Here is a 15,249-nt window from a genome sequence, read left to right on the forward strand (position 1 = left end):
TCAATGTTTATTGGGGTGAACTTCCAGCAAGAATGATTCCAGTTTCCTTCCTTAGTGTCCCCCTTCCCAGCTCTGACACCACAGAGCCTTACACCTGTGTCCTTGTTCCCATTCCTGTCCTTAGCCAAACATGATTCCAATTTCCCCACCCCCATTCCCTGTTCCCATTTCCCTCTCCCCCACACCCACCCACCCCACTTCCTGATTGACTGCAGACTATATAGTAAAACTCGAGTTCTGCTTAGCTATACCTTAACCAATCATTTTCCTGAAATTTAACTAACCAGTCCTAACATATTGTAACATGATTATGTAACCAGTTATATCCCACCACCTTAATTAGTTTACACCCAGCAAAATTAATTATACAGCAGACAGGAACAATCACAGAACCAGACAGAGATTATACAGACAAACAATAGCAAAGTGGGAACTATAATGACAATACAGAAGTGAGGATTTCACATCCCAGCTATTGATAAGTGAGTTCTTGCCAGACAGGATGCTATCAAACTAAGTTTCCTTTTACATCTTCTAGGCACTTCCCTTTCTCTAGAGGCAATAGGCACTATCAGGGCAGGATTGTATTCCTAACAGCCCAATAGCACCTTATTTCAATGTGACTAGGTTGGAATGTGAGGATGTGACCATTCGCTTCCCAGCTTATGGCTGCCTCTGTTGGTTAGCCAAAGGCCTTAGCCTAAGAACAGGACCTGGGACTGTCACAGTAAGAGAAGGACCTTACACCGGCAGACAGTGATTTTGATTCTTTCTTTTATACCTCTAACTAGCCAAGTGATAAGAATACACCTAAATTCTTAGAGTACAGGCCTTGACAGACAGGCCTGAATATCTGTATCCTAACAGGTGGCTACAGGCAAAGGGGTCATTTCCCTTCACCTGAGGCCACAAGTTACAGTGTTTACACATACAGTAATTTTGGATAAGGAAACCCTGGGACCAAATGCATCCTTCCAGGCAAGTATTGTTTGGAAATCAGACTGCAGTTGGAATCCAGCTCAGGTTCATAGTAGCTGAAGGTCATTGTGCTCTGATAGATGGAGGGTGCTGCCAAGGGCTGAATGGGCCTGGTAGATAGAACCCCACTTACAACTGGGCTGCTGCAGAGCCAGGCTGTGATGGGTGGCAGATGGGCCTGCTAGCTGCTTGTACTGGCTGTCCTGTGACTTAGGACCTCAGGCATCAGGGCTGCCATGCCGGCATCTTTTGCTAACGTGGCATTGACTTAAACCCTGGCTGTACGAGGAGGGCTGGTTCGGCCAACGATGTTGTCCTGCAGGGATGGCCAATGCTGGTGCTGAGGGTCCTTTCGGGATGATAGTTACAGTTGGTGGGGCTGGGCAGCCACGCTCCACTGCTGCAGAGGGAGAGGATTCTGAGCAGGTGCTGGTGAAGGCAGCCTGGAGCTTCAGTGAGCCTTCAGCGTCACCTCCACCGGGAAATGGTCGCTGACAGCCAGGGCCTGCATGGGAACAGCAAGTGGGGACACAGTGTAACAGCTCCACCAGCTTAGATCCACCTGGCTACATGTGCAGCGGGTAACCTTCCCAGGGGCCTTTCCCTTGCCCAACCTCAAGACTGGCAATGTCCCCAGCTGGGTCTCAGAAAGGGTGAAGCTCTCCCTTAGCCTTACAGAGCTAGAACTATCCCCAAGCTGGAGTTTTCTAGGGGAAGGGCCTGACACCCTTGACTTTCAAGCTGTAGGTTTCTAGGGAGAGAAGAGCTCGTTTAGAGAAGTTTTAAATGCATGAGTTATTGTTTTCTTTATCCTTGGTGCGCTATGGACTCCTGGCCACTAAAGACACCTACCCACGAAGGGACGTAAAAAATAGTTCCCACCACCTTTGCGACAACCCTTGGATGCTGATGGAGTGCACACAGAGGAGGGTGGGAAGCTGTGGTTTATGGAGGTCATCAGTGACCTGTTTGCTTCATCACTTGTGAGTGCTACAGGCATCCAAAACTCCCAGTTATAAAGCCTTGAGAGCTCACCTTTTCCTGGCAGAGTTGCAGACATCCCTGTCATTTTTTCAAAATGTTTTATAAACGAGGATGCTTGGGTCTGGCCAGAGGCCCTGTCTGGTTCTTAAGGATGTCCCTAGTATGACTGTCCCGCACAGCCAGGGGTCTACCCCGGAATTTAACAAGCAGGAAGAGCTTCGCTGTCTAAAGGAATTAAATGTTTGCTCTCAGTTTCAGCCCACCACACCTCGGCTTCCTCCAGTTTGAAAGCGTGTTGGAAATCATAGACATCAGCAGACTTGGGCTTGATGCTTTTCTTCAGCTTGGGGCCGCACACCACAATCCTGGAACATGACAACACAAGACTCGGGGTTAAACCCCTGCACTTTCCAGGGGCTTTCATTTCAGATTCAAACACAGCAAGGAAAAATCCCAACTCCGAGGATCTGGGGTTAGTATCAGTGCTGGGCTAGTCTTCAGCCCTTCTTTTCCCCGACACCAAATGCCATCTGCCATTGTCTGTGCCAGGCCTCCGAGAGTGGGTCTCTGATGAAAAACAAGAGCTAAGACCTAGGCAAAGAAGCCCCCACCCAAGGCTTTCGCTGAAGCTCTTCTAGTTCAGCCACAAGAGGGAATGCAGGCACAGGCAGCCAGCAGAGTGCCCTGTGAGTCCTGAATCACAACTGCTCTGTGGATCCCCCAGACGGAGGATCGCCGTCAGCAGCTTCATTCACTCTCATGTCCTCTGTGCTGCGCTCATGTTGCCCACACAATCGGACTGCTGGCTTCAGCCAACCTTCCCCCAGCAGGCATGCACACACCCTCCCACACACAGCCATTCTCCTGACAGGCCCAAGTTACTCCACCTGTTCTGAGACTTGTTAATAGCCCACCAGGAAATACAGAGGGAACCCTTGGATATCTCCTGCATCTGTAGGTGGGTCTCTGCCTGTGCCAGGAGCCGGGGTCTCTCCCTGCAGGGCCGGAGGAATGTTCAGGCCCCAGGGCTGCGCCGTGCTTGCCAAGAGAGGCCTGCCCATTGTGACGCTCGGAAAGGCAGCGTCTCACCGGTCGTAGGCGCAGTCTGACTTCCCAACGGTGGTGTCTGCACTGTCAGGGATGAGCCACTTGAACACCTCGCTGGTGCGCAGGCGGATGGACCCCCAGTCCCCGTTCTTGACGTAGGAGCAGTCGGCGTTGAAGTCTCCAAGGAACATGATATTCTACAGAAGGAATGGCGTGAATGGGCTGTGTGTTCGGTACTGGCAGGCACTGGGATCGGGCATGAGAGAGACGCAGTCAGTGCCTGAGCACCCTTTGGACTGTGCGGTGAGGACTGAGTGAAAAGCAGAATTTGCATCCTGGGGAAAGGCTGAAATTTCACTGTTTGGTTTTGTCTTGAATTGGGACGAAAAGTCAAAATATCAAAGTTTTACCCAGAGTAGAAAGGTTTGATTTGGAAAGGTCTAAACCTTTTGTTTGGGGTCAGCTGTTAAAAGGCATGTGCCGAAGCTGCTGCATTGCCTCATGGGAGTTGTAGTCCAGGTGCCTTATGCCCCCATTCACCCACTGAGCCACATTCCCTGACCAGACTACATCTTGAGGGGAGACTGTGGTGTATCATGGGAGATGTAGTCCATCCAGAGATCCCATGGGGAGAATGGGTAATGAGGCCCTGCTGCAGAATTGGCAGATGCTTCACTGCCAGACCTCCTCAAAATGAAATGTTTTGATGCCATTCAACAACCCTGTGCTTCGGGTCAACATGACCCTACATCAGATAGTTCGTTTCCCTTTTCCTGCAGGAAAATCAACATTTTTCCATAAACATTTTCCCCAAAGAAAATGTTGATTTTGCAGAAACCGCATTTTCCATCAAAAAGGCATTTTGCCAGCCACCAACCTCCCAGAGACGTGCTACTGATGCAGGACCAGGCACTAAGCACAGAGCTCTTATACTCTGCCAGCAGAGGCTGTCCCTGCAGGAGCAGCCACCTGGAATCAGGGGAGCTCCAAGTCTGTCCATAAACTGCCCGGTCCGTGCCCCACAGAGCCAGGCCTGCAGGAGGTGGTGACGGCACGTGATCTGCATCAGAGAAATGTGGGCATTTTCGTGGCATTTAGCCACCATCCCACAGAGCCGGAGACACAGACGGCTATTTACACTGGGGGTATGTCACGCTGCTGTCAGTGGAACTATGCCAGCATCACCCTGGAGTTGTCTGGGAGCACACTCCAGACCATGGAGCATCCCAGCCAGCTCCTCTGGGAATGAGATTTCAGCTGATTGCCTGCGCAGCTGGCTCCTTCCTAGCTAGCGTGGTGGCCCAGAGGCAGCAGCCGATGGACGCTGTGGGTTCCACAGGAACTGTATAGTTAATACCAACCCAGCTCTAAGCAAGGGGGAGAGGGACCTGGGTTCTCTACCCTGGACGATGCAGGAGCTCAGACTGGATGGTCAGAACAGGCCCTTCTGGCCATAACAGCTGTGAATCTAAAGCCCCGTCGTACATTCACACAGGGCTAGGTTTGCACCCAGATACTTCTGCTTACGTCAGTCCCCCACTTGTCGATGACATCTAAGTAGACATCGTAGAGGGCGTCGATCTCTGCCACAGCCTCACTGGGGGCCGTATGGAGGGGCACCAGCACGAACTCTTGCACCTCTGCCAGAGACACAAGTTACAGAGTGATCACACACATGCACACAGAGAGCCATCTCGCACAACATATGCAAAGCTCTCACAAACACACACAGTCATCACACACACAGCCATCTCATGCTCACACACACCCAACCATCACACACCCAGCCAGCCATCTCTCTCTCACCCACACCCACACCCCCCAGCCATCGCACACACACACACACAGAGCCATCTCGCACACACGCAGAGCTTTCACACGCAGACACCCAGCCATCTCATACTCATACACACCCAGCCATCATACACACACTGAGCCAACACACGTGTGCACACACTCAGAGCCATCATACACATGCGTGTGCACACACACACACAGAGCCACCATACACACGTGCGTGAACACACACAGTCCTGAACCATAAGGTTTGTCCGTCAGCTTCAGTAACACCTCCAGTAGCGCTGCCCTGGGGCGCCCTGACCTAGTGGGGACAAGAGTGCCCCCGCCCAGGGGACATGTTCAGCTCTCTCCCTTCGTCTATATCAGGGGTGGGAAAACTTTTCACCCAAGGGCCACATCTGGGTGGGGAAATTGCATGCAGGGCCATGAATGTAGAGCTGGGGCAGGGGGTTGGGGTGCGGGAGGGAGTGCAGGGTGTGGGAGGGGGTGTGGTATGCAGGGGCTCAGGGCAAGGGGTTGGGGTTCAGGAGGGGATGCAGAGTGCAGGAGGGGGCTCAGGGCAGGAGGTTGGGGGCTCAAGGCAGGAGGAGCTGTGGAGTGCAGGAGGGGGCTCAGGGCAGGGGGCTCAAGGCAGGGGGTTATGGGGCTCAGGGCAGGGGGTTGGAGTGCGGGGTGCAGGAGGGGTGCGGGCTCTGGCCCGGTGCTGCTTACCTTGAGCGGCTCTGGGGTGGCAGTGGCGTGCAGTGGGGCTAAAGCAGGCTGCCTGCCTGCCCTGGCCCTGTGCCGCTCCCGGAAGTGGCCAGCATGTCCAGCAGTGGCTCCTGGGGGTGGGCTGGGGCAGGCAGCTCCGCCACGCACTGCCCTCGCCTGCGGGTACCACCCCCGAAGCTCCCATTGACCACGGTTCCCCATTCCTGGGCAATGAGAGCTGCGGTGGGTGGTGCCTGCAGGCAAGGGCAGCGCACGGAGCCCTCTGCCCCCACCCCTGGGGCCACAGAGACGTGGGGCCAGCCGCTTCCAGGAGCAGTGCTGGGACAGGGCAGGCAGGGAGCCTGCTTAGCCCCACTGTGCCATGGGGCTGGAAATCCCCACGGGCCGTAGTTTGCCCTCCCCTGGTCTACATCTATGAGTGTCCTGTCCCCTATTAGCCAACATAGCCAGAGCCCCATGCCCCACTGGGTGGGTGAGAATGGGGAATCCAGGGTGGAGATCCGAGCATCTCGTCACATCCCTCCTGTGCAGCTCTCGCTATGCACATACACTGGGTTGTAGCTGAATGTGACTGCAGGGTTCAGTCCTCTGCGTACTGTATGAGCCGGTACCCTCGGACCCCCACAGCCACACTTCTCAGACGTAGCAGAGTCTCCCTGCCCTCCAGCACCAGGGCCTAAGCCCAGAGCAGGAGGGCCGGGTCCCTCCCTGCTGGAAGCAGTGACAATGCACCCGTCCTGGGGCCATGAATATGTCACCCCCTCAGCACAGCGCACAAGCCAGCACGTGGATCCTACATCACTCCTGCCCAGACATTCACTCCACTCGAGGATGTGGCTCGCCAGCCTGCTCCAGCTCAGTGGGGCTCACAGCTGCTCTGAGTCTCTGGTTGGTGACTTGAGCTTCAGGATGCTGCAAACTGGGAGCAGGGCCCTGCATGGGGCTGGGCGGGGGTTGGGGTCACTCCTGCCAGTGGGCTCTGCTTACTCGAGTTGGGGGATGAGAACTTTACAATGAAGGGCTCCCGACTGAAGATGTTGCTTGGGTCTGGATACTGGTACGTGGCCACTACAGACACCGTCTGCTCCCTGGGGGGAAACAGCAGGGAGGGGAGAGAGTCAGTAAGAGGACAGGAAGGGGGCTCCAGCTGTTCATGCCAGAGGGTTTGGCTTGGTAGGAGCTCCCCACCCCTCAGTCCTGACCCACAGCCCCCTACTGTCCCAGCCCTGCGCTCCCCACCCACAGCTCTGCCAGCACCCCTCAATCCTGACCCACAGCCCCCTACCTTCCTAGCCCTGGGCTCCCCACCCACAGCTCTGCCGGTGCCCCTCAATCCCAGCCTGTAGCGTCCCCGTCCCCAGCTATTACAATGCAGCTTTGTCAGTACATCTCCAGCCTAACGGGTCACCAGAAGGCAGAGGTCTCATGCCCAGTGGATCACCTGCTGCTACAGCTCCTCAGTGCTGAGAGCTTCCTTGTCAACACAGGAGAAATTGGTCCTGAGGCAATGGGCCAGATCCTCAGCTGGTGTCGGTTGATATAGCTCCACGGCCCTTGACAGCGCTGCCCCCGTCAATACCAACTGTGGCTCTGGCCCATTGTTCATTCGTTCATTTGTTCAGCTGTTGGAACGCAGTGGGGTGGCCTGGGGGCAGCAGGGTCCCTTTGGTCCATGTCGGAGCTCCGTGCCAAGCCAGCCCCAGGGTGCTGAGAGCATCAGGCAGCAATGGTTCACTATAAGGTTTGTTCATGATGCTGTTGTCTGTTGTTTGACTCAGGGGTTTTAACACATCTGGACTGCTCGGATACAGCCCGATACCAATGTCCTCTAGAGCCATGATTCTCAACCTGTGGTCTGCGGACCTCTGGGGGTCCAGGGACTATGTCTAAGGGGTCCACAAAAGATTTAGCCTGAGACCCAGGTGAATGCCCAAGCTCCTGCAGATGCCCAAGGAGCGACAGAGCTACTGAGAGCCGCATAGGCTGAGGAGCCCAAATATCTTGGAGATGCCAGGACCATTGCACCTAGACAGCGTAGGAAGGAGCTCAGGGGGCATTAGTCAATGTGTTGGATGGTGTCAGTGTGTTTCAGATGGCAGTGTTCCTGCTGACTAAGTGGCAAACATACTTGGCACTGAGCGGGGACCCGATGGAGCAGGGAGGGACCAGGTCCCCCTACATGGTTGCCACCCACCCTGGTGGTGGCCCATTCCCCTGACTGGCCATTAGGCCCCACAGGCCTGAAGGAGAGGGCAGTTATACTGACTCTGGCCGTTGGGCCATGCAGCCCTGAGGGAGGGCACTCATATTGATTTTTACCCCTAGGTTACGCTGTCCCAAGACAAGGGGTGATCGTACAAACTCAGCTGCGGGGAAATAACAACCCTCACCCTGCCCCAAGAGGGGATGCGGGGTGCTTGTCCCATGACACCCGCCAAGCAAATATCATCCAGGCAGGAAATGCCGCATGTGGGACATGCTGTCCAACAGACGTGTTTAGAAGCATGTAAATACACAGCTACTGTGATGCAAAGGGCCTTAGCTCTGACCCCCAGATCCCAGCCCTCACTCCCCCTAGACCAAGAGATTGCCTTGTGCCCAAACACTGTGGCCCTCATTCTTGTTTAAACTAAGACCCCTCTACACCACGCTGCCAGCTTAAAAGGGGCCTGAGAGGAGGTGTGAAGGGGCCACTCTGTGTGGGGTCAGGAGCACCACAGATGCCGTGGGTCAGGTTCCCCAGGAGTTGCTGCTGATGTACACAGGGGGAGGCAAGCCAGGCCTGTCTCCAGGCTGGCAGCTGCTGATCCAGCCTCTTCCATGAGCCCTGTTACCTGTAAATGAAGAGGTACATCTCCTTGTAGTTCTCCCGACCCAGAGGCTCGCTGATCTCATAGCTGTACTGATGCTTCGACGCACTGCGGGGGGACACAAAGGAGAACAGCAGTGATGACCTCACAGGCTGGCCTCAGCTCTGAGCCTCCCACTCCAACAGTGTAAGTGGGGTGCCTCCAATGTACCCAGCGGGAGTGCCAAGGGAGCCAGGTCCTGTGTGTGGACCTGCCAGAAAAACATCTCCCGTCCCCCCCGAGCCATTCCCCGCTTTACTCTCCCTCTGCTCCCCTTTGCCCTGCTCTTTATATGGGGCAGAGGCGGGTCCTGGCACTAGTCACTTACTTGGCACTCAGATCTTCTCCCTACAGACGCCAGCTAATTAGCCAGCCCACAATGCTCCTTCGCCCTGTGCTCGCACCTTTCACCTGCTGATCTCCAGCCTGCACTCTCTGTGCGCCCACTGACCACGGGAGCTGAAGGAGACTCTCTCGCTGTCGAGCCAAGGACACATGGTTACGTGCCATCTGCTGCTGTGCAGCGCATGAGTCCCTTCCTGACACTGACACAGCCCTATGCACAGATACGTGGCCCCGTCCAGCTGAGGATCTCGTGCTGACAAGGCTGGATTTGGCCTCCCAGACCCTGGAGCCTGGAGCCGGCCCCTTTGCCTGGTGACTGCTCTGTGGCCTCGTTTATCACTGTGACATTGTCTAATTTAAAATATGACCATGCAAATCATTGTTGCTACCACTGTTATATAATTGCAACAAATCTTATACAAAGTGTGCTGTATGGCCAGAAAGGGTAAGGATTCTTCAGGATAAATGATACAGAGTCAACCATTAGAGACGTGTGAATGGTAATTAGGGCCACTCCATACTAGATAAGCTAGAACTTTGAAATGCAAACCTGTATTGTTAGAGAATTGGAGGTGATGGTAATTGTATGTGTGTACTTATATCTTGTAAATGTTAGCCATGTAAACAGACAGTTCCTGTCTGTCACTATAGCTATTGATTCAGAGATCCAAAGGGAATATTAACATTTAATTGAACTGTAAACATAGGAGTACTTGTGGCACCTTAGAGACTCTTTTTGCTGATACAGACTAACACGGCTACCACTCTGAAACCTGTAAACATAGGTTATCACTGTGTTCATCTCGCTTTGAAATTTATAGCAAATTACCTGAGAATGATGGAAAACGGGCAATTGCCTTATGTTAATCTGTGTAGATAATTACCAGCGATGCTTAGGAAATGGATCCACTTCAAAGTCCCCATGAGTGTCTATTGTTCACCTAAGACTCTGAGCTATCACAAGAAGGCCTGAAACTGTATAAAGATGCCTTGGGTCCCAATCCTTTTTATCTCTGACGTGCTTGATGCTTCATGCAGGGGAAGCTTAAGTCATAAGGCTGAGATCCCAGTCCTAAGCTGGAACACCCTGAATATAAACATTGAACTATAACCTATGAACTAATTCTGAAAGAACTCTTTACAACTACAAATACTCTCTCTTTTCTTTTTTTAAATAAATTTTAGTTTATAATAAGAATTGGCTGTAGTGTGTATTTGGTAAGATCTGAAATATTCATTAACCTGGGAGGTAATGTGTCCGATCCTTTGGGATTGGTAGATCTTTCTTATATGATGAATAAGATTTTCAGTAATCTTCATCATATCTTACTTGGGTTTCTGGGTGGAGGCCTGAGACCGGGTTGCTTTAAAGGAACTGTGTTATTGACTCCTGGGTAACCAGTGAGATATTATAGAAGCAGTTTTGTGCTGGTTTGGTAAATCTAAGTATTGGAATATCCCCCAGCTTTGGGGATTGTCTGTCCCATTCTTTGCAGTTCACCCTAACTGAATGACTTCCGTTGGATTCGGTCACAATCACTAATGGGGACTGAGACATGTCCCTGCCACCTACTCCGGAGGTTACCTGTTGAGCTGGTCTAGGAGGTTGGTCACGGCGCTGAGATCGGCATCCCGCACCTCCTGCACCAGGGCAATGTCGTACCGCGACAGGATCTGCGGGCGGCATGGGGGCAGTTGTCAGCGCACAGCCGGGAGCAAACGGCAGGGAGGGCTGGAGGGGCAGCTCTGTTCCCTGCCCTGATGTGCACTGGCTGTGGGCTGGGTGCAGAGCGCTGGGCCCTGCGGTCAGTGGACACCGGCATGGTGCGATACACAGCCCCAGAGAGGGACGAAGATGGCTCCAGTGCCACTCGAATTGTACATGTGCAATGGGCCAGCCTCACGGACAGCGCTGGAACCCCACTGAGGGACAGATGGAGCCCCCCGACTCTGCAATCTGGGGAATCAAGGTAGTAGCTGGTGCCTGTGCCCTGCCAGGCTCTCCAGAGCACGGAGTGGGGAAGGGACTTGCCTGAGGTCACAGAACAGTGAAGAGCCTCTTGACGCACAGCCACAGCATCCCCTCGGAGCTAAGAGACAAGGAGGGGGCACCGTGCAGCAAAAGTCAGGTCCTGCTCCAGCGGCCTGTGGCCTGGGTCACAGCGGATCCTGTCTCTACCTGGGCCGGCTCCACACACCAGAACCCAGCCTCCGTGTAGGAGCACAGAGCACTGCAGTCAGGAGTCCAGGCCCAGATTTGGCCTGGGTTGGGCCCATCTCTCTGGCTTCCCCCGGAGGTGAGCGCAGGCATGGCGGTGCCTCTCTTCTGGCTCGAAAGCTGCACCCTTTCCAGAGAGGAGGCAGCTGAGCCTGCCTGTCATGCTATAGGACTGCAAACAGCCCTGGGCAGGGTGCAATTGCAGTGCACCCAGCCAGCCCACAGCCCGGGCACCTCCTGGCTCAGTGCTATTTGGATTCCCCGGTGTTCAGAGCCGGGGACGCCTGGTTGGTGGGTCTCTTTTCTCCTAGCCGTGAGGGGGGCAGGGAGGCAGAGGGGCCGTGTCTGCAGGCCATGGGCTGGGTTTGGCACCAGAAGAATGGCCGGGCCAGCCAACCCTGCAGCCGCTGAGTGGCTTGGGCTCTGAGCAAGGGCACTTGGAAAGGCCCATCCCGCTGCCAGGCTGGGGTGGCCCTGGCAACCTCCAGCCATTTCCTAGGGTGACTAGCTGAGTGGCATCTGTCCCGGTGTGAGGGAGGAATGGGGGAGGGGCGCACCGGGCTCAGGGAGGTGCCAATGTCCCTGGCTGCTGAGCCCCGGCATCCCCGGCCTCTTTTCTTCCCTGCCACTCCGGGGTGAAAGGGAGCCGGTAGGGGCCGGTACGGCGTACCGGTAAGAACCGCACTGGCCCGTACCCAGCCCACATCAAAGCGCTGCCACGGCAGCGGTTTAACATCCCTGCCCCTTTTGCCTCCCACGTCGGGGGCCCGGCTGGTCGGGTCCGGACCGGCCGGGCCGCCGATGGGGAAGGGGCAGCAACGTTAAAGCGCTGCCGCGGCAAAGGACCCTGCGGCGCTTTAACGTACCCGCCCTGTTTGCTCCCCCGGCCGCCGCACTAGGCCCAACTGTCCTTGCCCCCCCCCCCCCGCCTGGAGGCACTCGCAGCAGCTCTGCGTACTAGGCCCAAGTGTCCTTGGCCCCCCCGCCTGGAGGCACACACAGCAGTTATGCTGAGAATCTGCAACAGTATGTTGCAGAGTCAGACTGCCTGAAACTAAGCAAGGCCAAACAGGGGAGATATGGAAGAACAATGCTGAATAAAGCAGCTTTATGTATAGTTTAACAAATGATACAAAAAACAAGGGAACTAGCTGGTAACTGGATTGGCTGGCTATATGGATACTTAGGGCAGCTTGCTATTGGATAAGTATGCTGAAGAAAGGATGTATAAAAGCCTGTGTAACTTCCTGCTCTGGGTGCAGGATCTGAGATTCTATTCTCCCTGTACCTTTTTGCAGCTGCAAATAAACTTTTCTGCTTCTCCACCCCGTTGTGATTATTGGGTGAAGCACACCGGGTAGCAAACCAACCTCTGCTGTTGTTTTGCCTCTCGGCACTGGGTGCCGGCAACAGCCCCTTTAACGGGCTGGAACCAAGCAAGGCCCTGGGATACCAGCTCCCTGCCTGTCTCCAGCGGGAGATCCCGGATCCCAGCAGCCGCTCTGCCTCATCTGCCCTGAACGACCCCCCAGCAGGGCAAGTGTCACCAGTGGAGCCTGCCCGGAGTAAATGGGAGGTCCCCACTGCCCTGCCCTGGCAGCGAGTTCCCCCCGTTACCTAGCATCATTCACACCTGGTGTGAATGATGACACACGGGGCAGGGGCAGGGACTGCAGGGGCTGCCCATCCCAGCCACTAGCCTGACTAGTGTGTCCTCCTCTGCCAGTGGGGAGCTGGTGAGGGCCACCAACCCCCCGCACCCCCCGCGGAGACCATGCCCTGGGTGAGTGGGGCGTAGGGTGACCAGGCAGCAAGTGTGAAAAATGGGGCCGGGGGTGGGGGTAATAGGCACCTACATAAGAAAGCTGCAAATATCAGGACTGTTCCTATAAAATTGGGACATTTGGTCATCCTAGGGCGGGGGGAGCTGAGTCCCAAGGCAGCAGGGTGTGGGGAGTGAGTGTGATCAGCCTGAATCCACACCCATTCCCCAGCAGAGAGTGACCCCCTGAATGAACCCCCAATCCTTTGGACAGTGGGTACCGATCCCCTTTCTGCCCCTGGGACGTGCCTGCTGTCATCCCCGAGATGGGGCCCTTTTAAAACTTTGCGAACACAAACCATCCCTGGTTGCTGCTGAGTTCCTGAGCTGGCCCCAGAGCCAGCACCACCAAGCCGCAACCCCAGGCAGCCTGGAGCACTCACTTTCACAATGATGCCCGCGGTTGTCTCGTCGGACAGCTTGCTGTCTCCAAAGTTCTTGATGTTGAAAGCACAGATTCTCAGCGCGGCGGCTGTGCACAGCAGGTAGGCCAGGGACAGCAAGGCCAGTGCCAGCCTCGTGGCCCCCATCCTGCAGGCAAGAAGGGACACAGCGTCTGTAGGGATCAGTGGAGAGGTTAGTGTATTGGCAAGGAGCAGGATGCCGCCTGTGGGTGCTGGCTGGGCTGGAATGATGGGGCGGTGGGTGGCTTGTGATGTGCACAGCCTCCTGGCAGAGGAGGCATGTACCAATCCTCACTAAACTAAACTGCACCTGTCACAACCCTCCAGGAAATCGGTCAATGTCATGATCCCTAATTTGCACATAAGGAAATTAAGGCAAAGAAAGGGGAAGGGACTTGCCCAACGTTACCCAGTGAACCAGCAACAGAGCTGGGAAAAGAACCCAGGAATCCTGGCTCCCAGTCACCTGTTTTAGCCCCTAGAAACAGTCTCTAAAGCTACCACAGGTATGGGGCAGCCTTTCTGTAGGTTCCCTTCATTAACCCTGCGTGCCTGTATATCTGAAAATAGTGCAGAGCAAGTGATTGCATTAAACAGCCCTGAAGCTGGAGCATTAATGTGAACTTGGACACAGAAGGATGAGAGAAGCTGGGACAGGGAACAAGCTGCTAGTCAGCTCTGTTGGTGCTCATGTTGGCTACAGATCCACTAATCCTCAAAGCTGGGAACCCTCCCACTTCTTCCCCACTCACGCGCATGTCCCCTTTACTTCCCCAAAAGGGGAATGGACAGTTGCAATTTCTTCAACATTGTAGCAGGCATGGCTGGTTCAGGAATTGGAGGGTCCCATGCCGCTAAGATGACAGATTTGTATGCTGTCTGCATGTCACAGATTGTTGGAGTGTCTGCTATCGGGGTTGCTAAGTCATTCGACCCTGCATTTGTAGGGTTAATTGCTAAAACAGGGGGGGTTGACTGCAAAGACAGGGGTGCTCACTCTATAAGTGAAAAAAAATTACTGCTTTCTTCCCCGACCACTTTGTTTTAGCTTTTTAGAGTTAATTTGTGTGTTATATCGATTAAACTTTTTCAAATATTTATACACAGCATACATTCTAATATCCAATACATTTTTAAACATAGTAGAAAGGAAAATAATATAACAATTAAATAAAATATAACCCCTTTGAGTTTATATAAACCATCTGAGGATAATAAATTTTTATTGACTGCTTATCCTTGGGAGATACAGATAGAAACCTTTTGAATGTTTGTTTTTTTCAGCTTTAACATTTTGCAATGTTGTTTAGGGTTTAACTTAATTCAATGAGGTTTGCCCAGGATAGAGACACAGGGTTGGTGGACACCCAGCTGTAGTAAGGAATTCATGCTTTCAGCTGCATATGGATGCTATTGGGATAGGACCTGGAACAGTAACCATGACAGGCATTATTTCACAGTCATGTTTATGCTGAGCAAGGCTGGGGCTCTTGCTTCAACCCCAGGTTGTACAATATCCCAAAAAGAGTGAGTTTATTATAAAGACCTGACAGATCGTAACAGGCAGCCTTTTGAACTGCTGCAGTGATATGGCAATCAGTTACTGTTACATACAGGATCATTTCCTGCCACAGACCAACCAGTTGCTACACACAAAGATGGTTAGTTAACAATGCAGCCCTGGTGAACCATACAAATCAGACTCCAGGATATTCCATGGTTCCGATAAACAGGTTAGAACAAAGCAGTGGAGCCAAATCACCATGATCTCAGGAAGCAATTCAGAAAGAATAGAGGAAACAGGGTTACTTACAAAAGTTTCAGAAGTGAAATGTTTTCCAGAGGAGATGGGGAGAAATGAGGGTTGTCTTCACAGAGGATAAAAATAACAACTTCTGTATCTATTAACTTATTAAACCAACAACATTTAACTAATAGCCCACATGACCAATAAGCAAGCAACAAAGCATTCTATGCATATGCTTAATACTTCAATTTACCTCCTTTACTTTTTCTCCTACCCTCTTCACCCCCTGCACTTTTTTGCAGGTTAGAAGGGTGGTGAATAGGGTTTTGTTTCCACCTGTTTGC

The 15,249-nt window shown here is 53.4% G+C and overlaps 1 protein-coding gene across 1 annotated transcript; it reads right to left on the reverse strand.

The window, feature by feature from the left end:
• Window positions 1-983: 983 nt before the first annotated feature.
• DNASE1L2 (deoxyribonuclease 1 like 2) lies at window positions 984-15,025 on the reverse strand. The gene is made up of 9 exons (XM_073361415.2): window positions 14,972-15,025; window positions 13,138-13,310; window positions 10,300-10,388; window positions 8,355-8,438; window positions 6,508-6,608; window positions 4,537-4,649; window positions 3,052-3,206; window positions 2,231-2,327; window positions 984-1,483 (listed from the first exon to the last, which is right to left on the reverse strand). Exons 2-9 carry the CDS (start codon window positions 13,282-13,284, stop codon window positions 1,430-1,432), a joined length of 840 nt encoding a protein of 279 aa, XP_073217516.1. The 5' UTR covers window positions 13,285-13,310; window positions 14,972-15,025; the 3' UTR covers window positions 984-1,429.
• Between the last annotated feature and the right edge of the window lie 224 nt (window positions 15,026-15,249).

Source organism: Lepidochelys kempii, chromosome 10 (assembly GCF_965140285.1).
Source record: "Lepidochelys kempii isolate rLepKem1 chromosome 10, rLepKem1.hap1, whole genome shotgun sequence".
In the NCBI taxonomy this organism is placed as follows: domain Eukaryota; kingdom Metazoa; phylum Chordata; order Testudines; family Cheloniidae; genus Lepidochelys; species Lepidochelys kempii.